Genomic DNA, 14745 nt, shown 5'->3' with positions numbered 1-14745 from the left:
CTGAGTTATTAACACCTTCATTTATGGAAACCAGCATAAATGTGAGAACTCTTATCATCCACACACCGACCTACCCACCTATGGGTACAAACACTGCCCTTTTACTCCTACATATCTGCTGCTGAAATGAATTTCGATGTTTTAAAGTTTGACCAGACCTATAGATCTTACATGTTGAATCAACTGAATACTTTTACACAGGACAGACACAGAGAGAGCAGATTAAAGCAAATATCACCACCCGACATTCCTCAAAGACTAGGTTTTCTCTAACAACATAGAGAAGCCTGTAGAAAGACCAGGTAATGGTTTTGACTAACTGGACAATGTGTCATAGAAGTGTAATATTACAGCCCTGCCCTGCCTCTCACCCAGATCGGCAACCAATGGCAGCTCACTTCAGTCCCCTCCCACAGCAGGGGCAGGCTTTAAAACTCCACAGTTGATTCTCCTCTTTCTATCCACTCTGGTCTCTCCCCTCTGCCTGTCTGCCTGTCTGCCTGCCTCGACAACCAAGCCACTTGGTCTGACCTTCCCAGACTCACTTCATCCAAAAGAAAAAAATATTTCAGAATGTCTTTTAGGACCACGACCACATCTTACGCCAAGAGTTCTTCTGCCCCAAGGAACTTCAGCAGCAGTTCCTATGCTGGACCAGGAGGCATCACTTCCCGCAAGAGCTACAGTGTGAGGAGTTCCTATGGAGGTGCAGGCAACATGGGCTATGGAGGAGCTGGCATCTCCAGGAGCAATGCCTACAGTGTGAGCTCGAGCATGGGCGGCTCAGGAGGCATGGGTATGGGCATGGGTATGGGTATGGGTATGGGCCTTGGTGGTGGCATGGTTTCTCAGGCCCCTATCACCGCTGTGACTGTGAACAAGAGCCTGCTGGCCCCCCTTAACCTCGAGATTGACCCAGCCATCCAAATCGTCCGCACCCAGGAGAAGGAGCAGATCAAGACCCTCAACAACCGCTTCGCCTCCTTCATTGACAAGGTAAGTGCTTATAATCTTGTAATAGTGGGTAGATACATGTGTGGGTCAAACAATCAGTTTATTCTTTTCTTCAAAAAGACCGAAATTGCTTTAGTTGGGTTGAAAGCTCAGTCACAGGGTCGTCAAAAAGTGTTCCAGTGCTGTGACATTGTTTTGCAATACTTGATAGAAGGACACATATGTTTGCCTCATGTCCCATAATGCTGATTCCTTTACTCTTTGCTGTGCGGACCAAGTTGATTCATTCCCCTCTTTGCATTCCTCACCTCCCACAAATACAGCAAAGGCAACTTGGGGTTAGGCACATTATCTTTTGGCTCTGGCTGCCCTTTTATAGTGATGAAAAACAGACATGCAGGAAGGAGAAAGACAAAGAGAGAGGAGACGGAGGGAGAGGGAGAGAGAGAGAAAAGTTAAGGGTGTGTCAGGGCAGAGCTCTGGGCTTGTGATATGAGTTACCTTGGGAATGGTCCCTCCCATAGCTGGGTGTGGCTCTTTCTGCTGCTCTTGTGTCCCCCACGCCTCCCCTCCCCAACACACACACACACACACACACACACACACACACACACACACACACACACACACACACACACACACACACACACACACACACACACACACACACACACACACACCTCTATATACGGTCAGTACTGAGTGCTATTGTTAATTTAATGACAATATCTAGGGCACAGTGACACACAATGTAAGGAGTGCCCATTGGGGGTGTGTGAATAGATTGCCTTTTAATCATTCCAATCAGCATTCAGGCCCAACATTTGTGTAACACTCAGGAGAGTATCAGTCCTCTGATGTCTCAGTGGGTTAATATTTAAAAAGGTTAGTTGGTTTCATGTTCTGGTCAATGTCAGCTGACTGGCTACATATCAACTGTCCTTTCCCTGTGCAATGATTAAAATAATATAAAGTGTGTTTTGCATGCTTCAACACTGAGCAGATGAACTTGCACCCTAATATCTGGTATCTGGTGGTGGCAGTGCATCTGGAGTCCCTTTATTTTTTACTCTCTGGTTCTAATAAAGACCAGGAGGTGGTTAGATCTCATCTGTCCAGTTCAAGGTCCATTGAGTCATGTGTTTTCACTTTTTCACATCTTTCTTTCACTGTTCACAAATATGCACATTCCCCACCTCTTTATCACACACCCTCCACCCCAACTAATAACTTGCCCATCACTGTCCCCCTCCACCTCCCCCTACTTTCTACACTCTTCTCTTCCCTCATCACACCTATATTACACAGTTAAATATTTGCCCTTCCGCATCTGCCTGCGGATGAAGCTGCCTCACCTGCTTCTCCCTCGCTGTATAAAAACAGGAAGACGCACAGGAGGAGGGTCAACTAGATCTGCTTCTCCATCACTGCCTTTTTTTCCAACCCTCTACCTCCTGTCAGGATGCATGAATCACACAGGCCTTCCTCTGGAAAAAGCAAGGGCAGTATGGAAACATAGCCAACACCCGCTTACGAAGCACCAAAGATAGATAAGAACAACGAGTGTAGACTGTGAACAGGAGGCAATTTGATCCTGATGGTTGATAATTAGTATGTTAACCCTGATGCTATGCTGTTATGTCATGGCACTACAGACGGCAGTTACATGATGCCTTTGGAGGGAATGTCACGATGATTCACAACTTTAATAATTCGCATGTGTGACAATGAGAAGAATCAATGTCACTGATTCTTTTTAAGCGGTATTTGACTGGTTACTTACTTAGTCTGCAGTTATTCACACATCCTGTGTTCAATCAGTGACAACCATTTTTTGTTTCTTTGTCTTTTTCCGAACATTAGGTCCGCTTCCTGGAGCAGCAGAACAAGATGCTGGAGACCAAGTGGAACCTGCTGCAGGGGCAGACCACCACCCGCTCCAACATCGACGCCATGTTCGAGGCCTACATCGGCAACCTGCGAAGGCAGCTGGACAGCCTGGGCAATGACAAGATGAAGCTGGAGGCTGACCTGCACAATATGCAGGGCCTTGTGGAGGACTTCAAAAACAAGTGAGTGTTGGGAAAAGGGACCAGGACTCCTCTATGAATGGTTTATGTAGGATTTATCTGCTTCAGTCAGGATATGACTGAGTTCAAGTAGATTTGTGCCTTAGTATGAGCCTTGCAGTACATTGAGTTCATCTCTGTGTGGACTACTCCCTACATCTGTCCATTGTCTTGCGTCATACAAACTCAAGGGAATTACAACACTGAGGAAGCATGTTCCGAACACCCATTACATTACATATGACTGCTAGTAAACCTAATTTTACTAAGTTGGCTGTGTTTAGCTTTACATGAGAGAGGAAACAAGCACAAATGTGCACATGCTGATGCGCAGGTCTCCCACAGGAACAAGGTACAATAGTGCCTCACGTTTCCTAGTCCACAGACAAATGGAGTGTTTCATCTGAGGGGTTCCTGAGGGAGAAACACCTCCTGTGCTTGGCCCTGAGTCAACAGGCACTGTGCCAGGCAGATGTCTAAGAGCAGCTCAAGACTTAGGATGGACTACTTGCACCTCCTAGTGTTACATTCCTGTATAAACAAAACAGGAGATAGTTCTGAAATATCAACGTCCGATTGTGAAACTTTTTTTTTTCTTTTCAGGTATGAAGATGAGATCAACAGGCGCACAGAGTGTGAGAATGACTTTGTCCTCATCAAGAAGGTCAGCACTGTTACTTACTGATCTTTTCTTTGAGCCACATCTTTGACACATTGTCTGCATTTTCTCTCAACATTTTTATACTTCTCTTCCACTGAAGATATACATGTTTTTTGAGACCACCTGTTCTAACAAATGCTTTTCTTTCAGGATGTTGACGAGGCCTACATGAATAAGGTTGAGCTGGAGGCCAAGCTGGAGAGTCTGACAGATGAGATCAACTTCCTCAGGTCGATCTATGAAGAGGTACAGCTGAAGAATTTGCTTGATGGCATTTGTTTTCTCAACCCTTCCTGGCTTTAAAACCTCAAACCTCCAAACCCACTTGCTGCCTTAATCAGCATTATTTGTGATTTATCTATCAAGTAATGGCATGCTTATGATGCTTGCGGTGTCATTTTGGAATAGCTTTCTGCTTTCCTGCATTCATTGTTAACCGCAACATCTGTTTAGCATCTTCACTCCACTCTTGCACCAACCTTGAAAGTGCATTCGAGTGGGTTTCTTAAGGAGTGGATGCCAACTAAACTCTTTTCTTTTCTTTTCTTTTCCTTGTCTTTATTATGTACTTCCTTAGGAACTGCGTGAGCTCCAGAGCCAGATCAAGGACACTTCAGTCGTTGTGGAGATGGACAACAGCCGCAACCTGGACATGGACTCCATTGTGGCTGAGGTCAGGGCTCAGTATGAGGACATCGCCAACCGCACGCGTGCCGAGGCAGAGTCATGGTACAAGACCAAGGTGATGGACAACTCTTTTGAAACTTTCATCAGTCTCTTGGTTCACTACATATATCATGCTCATTTAGAGGCTTTCCTGCCTGTAATATTTTTCTATGCTAAATTTAATTTAGTATGAAGAGATGCAGACATCCGCTAACAGATATGGAGATGACCTGAGAAGTACCAAGACAGAGATCGCAGACCTCAACCGCATGATCCAGAGATTGACATCAGAGATTGATTCCGTCAAGGGACAGGTATGGAAAAAAAGCTTCTGGCAACAGGTTGCAGCATTGTCAGCATCATATATTGTTTTCTACTGTTATTCCAAAAGCATTTAAGATGACGAAGTCTATTTTTTTTTTTTCATCTTTTAGCGAGCCAACCTGGAGGCTCAGATCGCTGAGGCTGAGGAGCGCGGCGAGCTGGCTGTGAAGGACGCCAAGTCCCGCATCAGGGACCTGGAAGATGCTCTGCAGAGAGCCAAACAGGACATGGCACGCCAGATCAGAGAATACCAGGACCTGATGAATGTCAAGCTGGCTTTGGACATTGAGATCGCCACATACAGGAAGCTGCTGGAGGGAGAGGAGGACAGACTGGCAAACGGCATCAAGGCAATTAACATCTCCCAACAGAGCAGTAAGTCACTTCATTGACAAACTGCATCTCTTGTAGTTTGGATTCTGTCACATTTTTTGAGTTTAACAGATTTGCCACATTCTAAAGTGTATGCCAATATCTCTTGACAGCAAGCTACAGCGGTTTCCCCATGGACTCCTTGAAGAGCAGCTACTCAAGCGGCTACTCCAGTGGTTACGGCGGCGGTTACAGCAGCAGCGGCGGCGGCTACAGCAGCGGCGGCGGCTACAGCAGCGGCGGCGGATACAGCAGCGGCGGTGGTTTCAGCAGCGGCGGCGGTGGCTTCAGCAGCGGCAGCGCAGGTGGCTACAGCACTACTCAGAGCAAGAAGAACGTCGTTATCAAGATGATTGAGACCAAGGATGGCAGAGTGGTGTCTGAGTCCTCTGAGGTCATTGAAGATTGAGTTTTCTAAGTCTGCAGGTGTAGCTTTCTGTCTGCTACGATCTCTTCTGCCTCTCCAGTAGTTTTATACACTCACAGTTCATCCACCCCAAAAATTGTAACAAACAAGTCTGAAGCCTCTCTTCAATAGAGCCTTAACAGATTATTTTTAAATGAAGCAACATATGATCCTAACACTACCAAAGATCTGAAAGGGACCAAAGAGTTTATTTTATATGTGTGAATGTTTGTTCTAAAAAAAAAGAAGAAAGTGAGTTAAGAACTGGGCAAATGTCCTAGGAAAAACAAAAACTATATCACACTCCCTTGAAATCTATGCAACTGCTATTCCATACACGAAGGGCTGTTGTGTTGCATCAAATGGACAGTGGTCTTGTCAAAGGAATGTGAATGTTCTGAAACAGTGCTTCAGTGTTGTCGGTCAACTAATGTCTCAAAATTGCCTGCTACATTAGGTAGTGCATGTCTTCCCTGTGCGTCTCCTGTAACTGAAACCGTTAGACCATTAGACTGCCCACGTCAGACTGTTGTCCTGAGGTGTTGTTTTTGCTACCAAAACAAATAAAAATGTGTTTACTAAAAGAAAAGGTGTGTTTGTTTTCATTTAAAATGCTGACTCCAAAAAAAAAAGTAGTAAATTCACAGTTAAGGACTACATTTAAGTAGCTACTTAAGCAGTCTGGAATCAAAGATAGTTCCTGGTCATTGATTTAGAACACATGAATAATGATACATTACTTTTACCCAGTCCCTCAGGATCTTTTCTGTTTGGATGTGTGATACGGTGTATCAACATGATACACATTTTTAAATAAATAAAACAAACTCACTACACTGGACATATTTGGAAAGCAATAATCCATTACTTTCTAAACATTTGGCAGGCCCATGGGGCTTTACATATCATTTAATTTAGTTTAAAAAGAGCAAAACACCCTCACTGTATATGGTCACACATACTTCATTTAAAGCACTAAAAAGAGAGTTTGGTGATTGTCTTTAAGTCAAATAATGAAAGAAAGAAAGTAATAACTTTGTAAGTAACTTAAGTAGCTTTAGACATCGACGTTCCTATTTTTCCTACCCTGCACAGTGATGGCGCAGCGCGGATCCAGGCGCTGAGATGGGCAGAACAGTATAACACGGGGTGTATCAGTAAAGATGCGCCCCTGCAGTGCAATTTTGTGTCAGCTCAAAACAGGTCTAAGTACAACGCAGCCAGCGGAGGGCTATTTCCGTGGCTTCAGTGGGCCAGAGCGCACATAAACAGACCTATCCAAAATCCCACAGACAGATTTAGTGGAGGTCCTACGTATTTAATGCCAAATACATAAATACCGTATTTTTCGGACTATAAGGCGCACTTAAAATCCTTAAATTTTCTCAAAAATTGACAGTGCGCCTTATAATCCAGCGCGCCTTATGTATGGTTACTTGTTGTGCTTATTGATCGATTTTATGTGGTACAATGCGCTCAAAAATCGGTCGAAATGTGTAAGTACGACTTTGGTAAGGCAACGAAGCCGCTCCGCTCAATGGATATTCGGATTATTACGGTACGCGGTGTCACGACCTGATCGGCCCCGTAACATGAATGTAAATGTCTAAACTAAAAGTGCATTCATGTCAGGCAGCCCGCGCCCGGAGCATACGTTACCAATCCGAGGGCAGTATTTAGTACGCTTACCCCCTCCACTTTTTATACGTAATACTTACTGTGCTTCAACATTATATTACGGTACATTTGTGTGTACGTAAAAGGACTCCAAAAATGGCACCTGTTAAGAGGCATGCTTACGAAGCGGGTATCAAACTCCAAGCAATTAGCTACGCAGCAGAACATGGGAATAGAGCAGTCGCCAAAGAATTCAACATCAATGAATCAATGGTACGGAAGTGGAAAGTTTGATTTACCGGACTGTGTTGTTTTGCTTAATGCGCCTTATAATCCGGTGCGTTTTATGTGTGAACATAGACACGTTAATTCACTGCGCTTTATAATCCGGTGCGTTTTATGTGTGAACATAGACACGTTAATTCACAGTGCGCTTTATAATCCGGTGCGTTTTGTAGTCCGAAAAATACGGTAATTAAAACACGATTTTTGAAATACAAAATGTAGATTATTCATGTCTGTTTGATTGGCTGTCTGAATCAGGCAGTTTGTGTACATCATGACACAATAACCAATCTTACCTATTAAATATAAAAGGCACTCCGGTTAACTACAAATTAACTGCAATTAAATAAGACATAGGGGTAACAATGCAAAAGCCTTTTCACCTTCTCATTTGGTTTAGTAATCTAGCCAGCCATGCACAAAAGGTTAGAGCATGGCAGCCTAGGCCGCTACATTAGGTACACTTAAAGCTCCCGGTCCAGCACCTGATTTCACTATATTGGATGAGTGTCCTTTGTTCCCTTTTACATTTAATTAATGCCAGTGTTTGGCGTCTATAAGTCACAGGTTTTTGTCTTTTATCATTGAAGCTCTTCCTACACTGGGCAATGGCTCTAATAATACCAGGAAAACAATTGTTTGTAATATCAATTACCTCTTCCCAAATCACTTTAAGGCTGGCTGACTCCGAGGACCATACATTTGGTGATTAAAAGCCTAAACCTCCCGTACAAGCATGCCAGCATCCTCCTGCGTAGAGTTTGGATGTCAATACTGGTCAATTTCTTTTTCAGCTACTACGAAACTGACAATATGCTGCGCTACAGAAATATGAATATTTTGTATGACGTTTGTGCAGCTAGAAAGCTTGAAATGTTGGTCCGTCAATATGTATTAACAACTGTCATTCTGCTAAAGATAGGTTATGGTTGTTCTATAGAGCAGTTGGCTGTGGTGAGCAGCTCCATATGAACACCATTCAGATTTGTATAAACACTTCACAAAGAGTGCACACAAAAACACTAATGAAGAAAACACGTAACATCCTTTCCCCCCTTTTCTACAATTTACCACCAGGGGGCAGCGATGTCTCATAAACTCTAGCTGAGTTACTTACCCTGCTGGACCCATACTGACCTGTAATTGAGTCAACACAAGGCTCATCTTTTATGTATACTTCAATAATTGTGTGTGTGTGTTGGTGGTGTACAGTCTTCCACAGAGCAAGAGTAATTTCGCACCAAAATACAATACAACACAAAGCATGCTTAAACTTCATAATTGTAAAGTAGTTCTTATTCTGGTTTTATTCTAAAAATGAGGAAGTTTATCTGAAGTCAAGTACTACTTCTGACATTTTAGGAAAAACAACATCTATGTTGCAAATATCAGCAAAGCTAACTCATAATTTGAATAGTAATAAGTAACACTAGCACAGTATTAGAAAATTACAATTGCAGTAGTTTATGATAAAATTAGACACACAAGAGGCGAAGCAACAGAGATTCCAGAGTGTGTGTGTTGATGCTGTTTGCATCAGGCAGAAACAGCTCTTTTAGAAAGTTTTTCTCTTGCTATCCATCACACTCACAACATGCCACTGCAGTGATACATAATGCCTACAAAGTGTGTGTGCGTGTGTGCCTGTGTGTTTGCCTACTTGGCATATACTGGCTCACAACAGAGATGCTGTCACTCAGTGATTCCTGCAGTCCTTATCCACAGTTGAAGCAATGTACAAATGAAAATAAACTGAACCTCAGCTTGCATTAGTATCCCTGTAGTCTACACGTTTGATATATTATATGATATAGTTTCAGTCAAAATGACTACCCATTAATGAATAATAATTGGGAAGGCGGAGCAGCAAAGTCCAGCATTTCAGCATGCAACAACCTGAGCTGGCATCCATTTTACACTTCACCACAAAGAGGCAGTGTTGTGTTATGAGGCTCACCAACACGCTGCACACGTTCAATCCTTTTGCAGTTTTGATGTGTTGTTTCATTAAGTATTTATCAGGAAATCGTATAAATGCTTCTAATATATGATTTTAAGTTTTAAGTAATAAATCATATTCCCAGTCATTGCTTTTTCAAGATGTGCATCAGAAATTGTCAAAATAATTGAAAGAGGCGACCGTCTTTAGAGCATTTAGTGTGTGTGCTACACTTCCAGATGCAGCAGTTACACCTAAAGTGTCATCATTTGATATCATTAAAGTCTGATTCATAATCCTTGACGGGCAGACAGAGTGGGCGAGGCCGGGGAAGGGAGGAAAAAAAGTGTTTGTCTTCTCTCTTTCTTTTGTGTTTCAACATTGAATCATGTTGTCTGTCTGCTGTGCATGTCAGTTCCTCCGCTAGCCTCTGTTTCCCTCCAAGCTCCTTACCGTGTTGTCATACATATTGCTTCACCTGCTGCTCCTCTTCAGAGTGCACTTGTCAATGAAAGCATTCACACAAACACGTATGGTGGAATTGGGAGGTGACAATGCGGGTAGTTTTAGGGACATGGGTGCCAGGCCCCTTGTGTCTATGTGCTTGTGGCGACCGATGATGCTGCTCGTAATGCTTCTTGTCAGTGTTTGCATCGTTTTCAGTCATTTGTGCATGCCTGTAATATGTATTTATTTTTACGTTTAATGGACCATCAACCTGCCCAGTGATCACAGATGAGCATTAGCCTGTATGGTTAATTAACCAGAACCTATAACAGTCGTAACAATTATTATTAGCTTATCTTTTGGGTAATCTAATTTTCAAAGGATGAGTGAAAATGACAACCATAATAACCACCTCCTATTATTTCTATAACTTCTCTACTACAACAGTTCAGTTGAGGGTATCAAATTGAGGTGTTGAATAATAGTTAGCCTAAGACCTGTGGGATGCCAGATTTTACTACATGTTGCAGGTATTGAGTAATTGCTAACATCAGTGATGGAATTTATTTGCATCTGCATTTCTTGTTCTTCATATTTCAGAGCCATCTATCAGCCCTGAAGAGTCCACATGGGTGTAGCCCAACACTTTATCTGGAGGCTCCAGGGGCCAAGTTGGCTTCTCGCACTAAATAAGAGCACCTACTCAACTTCTAACAGGCAGTAAATGTTTGATTCTGTTAACCTCAATGTGGTTGGGGGTGTAGGCCTAGTAAACACAAATAAAAAGCATACCAGATTATCAACCGTTAATGTCTTTTGTTTGACGTGTCATGTGTAAATCACCTGTATATTTAAGAATAAACGTTCCTCTTCTTGAATGTTGTGTTAGAACTTTCTTTGTTCTTACAAATGTTAAAGTTCAAGTATTTCACACGCATTTTAACAGTGCTATTTGCATATTCACTCTGATACTGGGATAACAGCCAAGACGCTAGATGTTAATGCTCAAGTATGTATGCAACGCAAATATGAAAAAAAAAAAAAGTAGCATTCACCTCTATTGTTGGGGTAGTAAATGACAGGTGTTATTTCATACATCAGCTGAATGTTCCAACAACAACAGCCTGTAATTACACTCATTGACTTTTTCAGGCATTGGCTTGGCACAATGTGGTGAAAGGATTTACAGTACACGAGAATAAGGAGTGATAGCACAGTCAAAAAAAAAAATCATTCCATTGCAAGTAAAAGTCCTGCATTCAAAATCTTAGTTCTAAAAGTACTACCAGCAAAATGTACTAAAGATATGAAAAGTGTACTGGAGTAGTTTTTGAGAAGGATGATAGTATTGTATTATTATTATTTATGCATTAACATGTATGGAGGATTTTAATGTTGTAGTTAGTTGAGACTACTTTGAATTACTTTCTATTTGGACGAGGCTGGATTTTCAAATAGGCAAAAAGAACAACTGTCCTGGGGCCCAAGTGTCCATCGTGGCTACATGCCCAGGTTTACTGACGTCAAAATGTTATTTTTAAAGCTTAAGCTTTAACTTTTCATTTTCTGTGCTGACGTTGAGCCAGAGCCCAGCCATGTAAGAACTGATTGATCTTCAGGTTTTAGGCATTTAGGAGATGGGCCCAGACAGTTTTTCTTGCCTTGGGCACCAAACATGGTAGATGTACAGTGCATCCGGAAAGTATTCACAGCGCTTCACTTTTTCCACATTTTATGTTAAATTTATTTTTTTCCTCAAAATTCTACACACAATACCCCATAATTATAACGTGAAAAAAAGTTTTTTTGAAATTTTTGCAAATCTATTAAAAAAAGAAAACAAAGAAATCACATGGACATAAGTATTCACAGCCTTTGCCATTACACTCAAAATTGAGCTCAGGTGCATCATGTTTCCACTGATCATCCTTGAGATGTTTCTACAACTTGATTGGAATTCACCTGTGGTAAATTCAGTTGATTGGACATGATTTCAAAAGACACACACCTGTCTATATAAGGTCCCACAGTTGACAGTGCATGTCAGAGCACAAACCAAGCCATGAAGTCCAAGGAATTGTCTGTAGACCTCCAAGACAGGATTGTATGGAGGCACAGATCTGGGGAGAAGGGCCTTAGTCAGGGAGGTGACCAAGAACCCGATGGTCACTCTGACAGCTCCAGCGTTGCTCTGGGAAGAGAGGAGAACCTTCCAGAAGGACAACCATCTCTGCAGCACTCCACCAAGCAGGCCTGTATGGTAGAGTGGCCAGACGGAAGCCACTCCTCAGTAAAAGGCTCATGACAGCCCACCTGGAGTTTACCAAAAGGCACCTGAAGGACTCTCAGACCATGAGAAACTAAATTCTCTGGTCTGATGAAACAAAGATTGAACTCTTTGGCCTTAATGCCAAGCGTCATGTTTGGAGGAAACCAGGCACCGCTCATCACCTGGCCAATACCATCTCTACGGTGAAGCATGGTGGTGGCAGCATCATGCTGTGGGGATGTTTTTCAGCGGCAGGAACTGGGAGACTAGTCAGGAAGGAGGGAAAGATGAATGCAGCAATGTACAGAGACATCCTTGATGAAAACCTTCTCCAGAGCGCTCTGGACCTCAGACTGGGGCGAAGGTTCATCTTCCAACAGGACAACGACCCGAAGCACACAGCCAACATAACAAAGGAATGGCTTCAGGACAACTCTGTGAATGTCTTTGAGAGGCCCAGGCAGAGCCCAGACTTGAACCCGATTGAACATCTCTGGAGAGATCTGAAAATGGCTGCGCACCGACGCTCCCCATCCAACCTGATGGAGCTTGAGAGGTCCTGCAAAGAAGAATGGGAGAAACTGCCCAATAATAGGTGTGCCAAGCTTATAGCATCATACTCAAAAAGACTTGAGGCTGTAATTTCTGCCAAAAGTGCTTCAACAAAGTATTGAGCAAAGGCTGTGAATACTTGTGTGTGTGTTATATTTTTGTTCTTTATTTTTAATAGATTTACACAAATTTTAAACAAACTTTTTTCACTTTGTCATTATGGGGTATTGTGTGTAGAATTTTGAGGGAAAAACAATGACCCATTAAGCCATTTTGGAATAAGGCTGTAACATAACAAAATGTGGAAAAAGTGAAGCGCTGTGAATACTTTCCGGATGCACTGTAAGTACATGAACCCAGTCTGCATGAACATGTAAGCCTGGTTTAAAAATTGAACAATTGTTCTTACTCACCACTAGGGGTAAAACAATCTCGGTCCTCAAAGGGCGTTTCCATGACCACAGTAAATACATTTTCAGTTTCAGTCACAAACGTGCCTGTGCACACTTTAGCTAAAGCGTAGGCAAAGCGATTAGCAGTTGTTTGGAGCGGATGTGAGCCCTTGCACAGCTAGAAACATCTGCATTTACTCCTTGCTTGGACTGTGTTTGGAGCCTAACAGTCAAATCAAACCACGCTGTGGACTATTTCAACATAAACTGTTCATTAATGTTATTTATTTGTTTATTTAGTGTTTCAAAATCAAATATTGATATGAAGCAAAGTACCTAGCTGTAAAATTTACAATATTCCTCTTGAAATGTAGTACAATGTACGTATTATCAAATGCAATGTTCTCAGGTAAAGTACATTTTACAAAAATCTCAGTTGTCCTTCAGTGCAGTACTTGAGTAAATTAAATTAGTTATTTTACACTACTCGCCTATACTTATTTGTAGTGAGGCTGGAAAAAGTCAATTATCATTAACACGTAGTTTTAGGTTTTAACCTGGAATGTTCATCAGTGGACGTATGAGCAATTTACGTACTTCATGAGGTGTGTTACGTCTTAATCTGTCCGGGAGTATTTCATCGCCTCTTCCCCAGGACATGTTATAGTTTGTTCGGCTCCAGCTCCACTATGACTCAGAATCATTACAAATAAACAGGTGCAAAGAATAATGGCTTCACCTAAGAACTGAGGGGCTTCTCAAGTAGGGGCACAATGCTTATTCACAGTCTTTCACTGTCAATTTTATGAAGGCTCGCCCAACACAGTAATTATAGCTCGCTGTCTTTTCTGACTGGTGCCTTTTAGGTAAGGCTTGTTTTTACCATTGCCAGGAGAAAGCAAGTTCGGGCAAGGCAGCAGCATAACTCACCACGTATAAAACAAATCAGATTTGACTCACCTAGAAAAAAAGAAGCTGCCTCTTAGAGACGTTACCCGTAGATTTAGTTCTTGTTGGAGCTTGTCTTCATAGGCTCTTGTTGCTATAGAGTGAGCAAACACGAATCCAAACCAACACGAACGCATCCACTCAGCAGCAAGAAAAATCACCTTACGTTCAATATTTGTTACAACTACTGAGGACAAACTGGGGGTATTTAAACTGGAGAAACTTCCAGTTTCAGGCAGATTTCCACCTCGTGAAAACATGCACTATGTATCATAAATAACTTGTGTTGTCATTTGCCGCTATACAAATATTGAGTTGAACCGAATTAATCAATGGGGCGCTCTGAAAGAGAAAATCTACTTGGTGTCAAAGTGCCTGACAGTCTTAAGAGAAGTACAGTGCGAAAGTGAGGAAGTGACAAGGTTTGCCATTCATGCAACTGTACTTCCTGTTTGAAGGGAGTTCACCAGGGGTGAACATCTTTCTAGAGGGCCATACTGACTTTTATTTAAAGAAAGTGCCACACATTGGGCCGTTGAATTGTAATATTAAAATTATATTCACTAGCTAGGACCCCGCCTCGGCTGAGGGCGAACCATCATTGATTGAGGGAGATTAAGAGAGAGTTTCACGTTTTGGGGAAGGCTTAGTTGAGGATTCACTGCGGCTCCCGGGCCTTGCAGATCCCCGAGATCTCCATGTGGGACGGAAGGATAAAAGCTATGAAACATGATAACCATAAGTGAAATGGTTTAACAAGAGGGAGGGAGGGTGGGGTGCGGAAAACGCAAACAGGCCGAGGTTTAGAGTGGGTGGATATTTATAGGAGTGTGGCCGGAAGTGG

At 42.4% G+C, this 14745-nt stretch overlaps 1 protein-coding gene across 1 annotated transcript; it reads left to right on the top strand.

Annotated features, from left to right (window-relative positions):
• The first annotated feature begins 452 nt into the window (after positions 1 to 452).
• LOC138618381 (intermediate filament protein ON3-like) lies at positions 453 to 6041 on the top strand. The gene is made up of 8 exons (XM_069694109.1): positions 453 to 996; positions 2818 to 3026; positions 3627 to 3687; positions 3835 to 3930; positions 4262 to 4426; positions 4539 to 4664; positions 4785 to 5049; positions 5160 to 6041. Exons 1-8 carry the CDS (start codon positions 574 to 576, stop codon positions 5453 to 5455), a joined length of 1641 nt encoding a protein of 546 aa, XP_069550210.1. The 5' UTR covers positions 453 to 573; the 3' UTR covers positions 5456 to 6041.
• Positions 6042 to 14745: the final 8704 nt, after the last annotated feature.

The sequence above is a fragment of the Brachyistius frenatus genome, unplaced genomic scaffold (genome assembly GCF_029030835.1).
Source record: "Brachyistius frenatus isolate BFR_SWC_R1_liver_20210118 unplaced genomic scaffold, ASM2903083v1 Contig_16, whole genome shotgun sequence".
Taxonomy (NCBI): Eukaryota; Metazoa; Chordata; class Actinopteri; family Embiotocidae; genus Brachyistius; species Brachyistius frenatus.
The sequence above is the reverse complement of the archived record's forward strand: the minus strand, read 5'-3'. Positions and strand labels throughout refer to the sequence as shown.

Bases quoted from the DNA above. Each gene is read 5' to 3' on its own strand.
- LOC138618381 (XM_069694109.1), top strand. From the start codon at position 574: ATGTCTTTTAGGACCACGACCACATCTTACGCCAAGAGTTCTTCTGCC. The intron at 997-2,817 runs GTAAGTGCTTAT...TCCGAACATTAG, and splicing joins TCGCCTCCTTCATTGACAAG to GTCCGCTTCCTGGAGCAGCA. The intron at 3,027-3,626 runs GTGAGTGTTGGG...TTTTCTTTTCAG, and splicing joins GTGGAGGACTTCAAAAACAA to GTATGAAGATGAGATCAACA.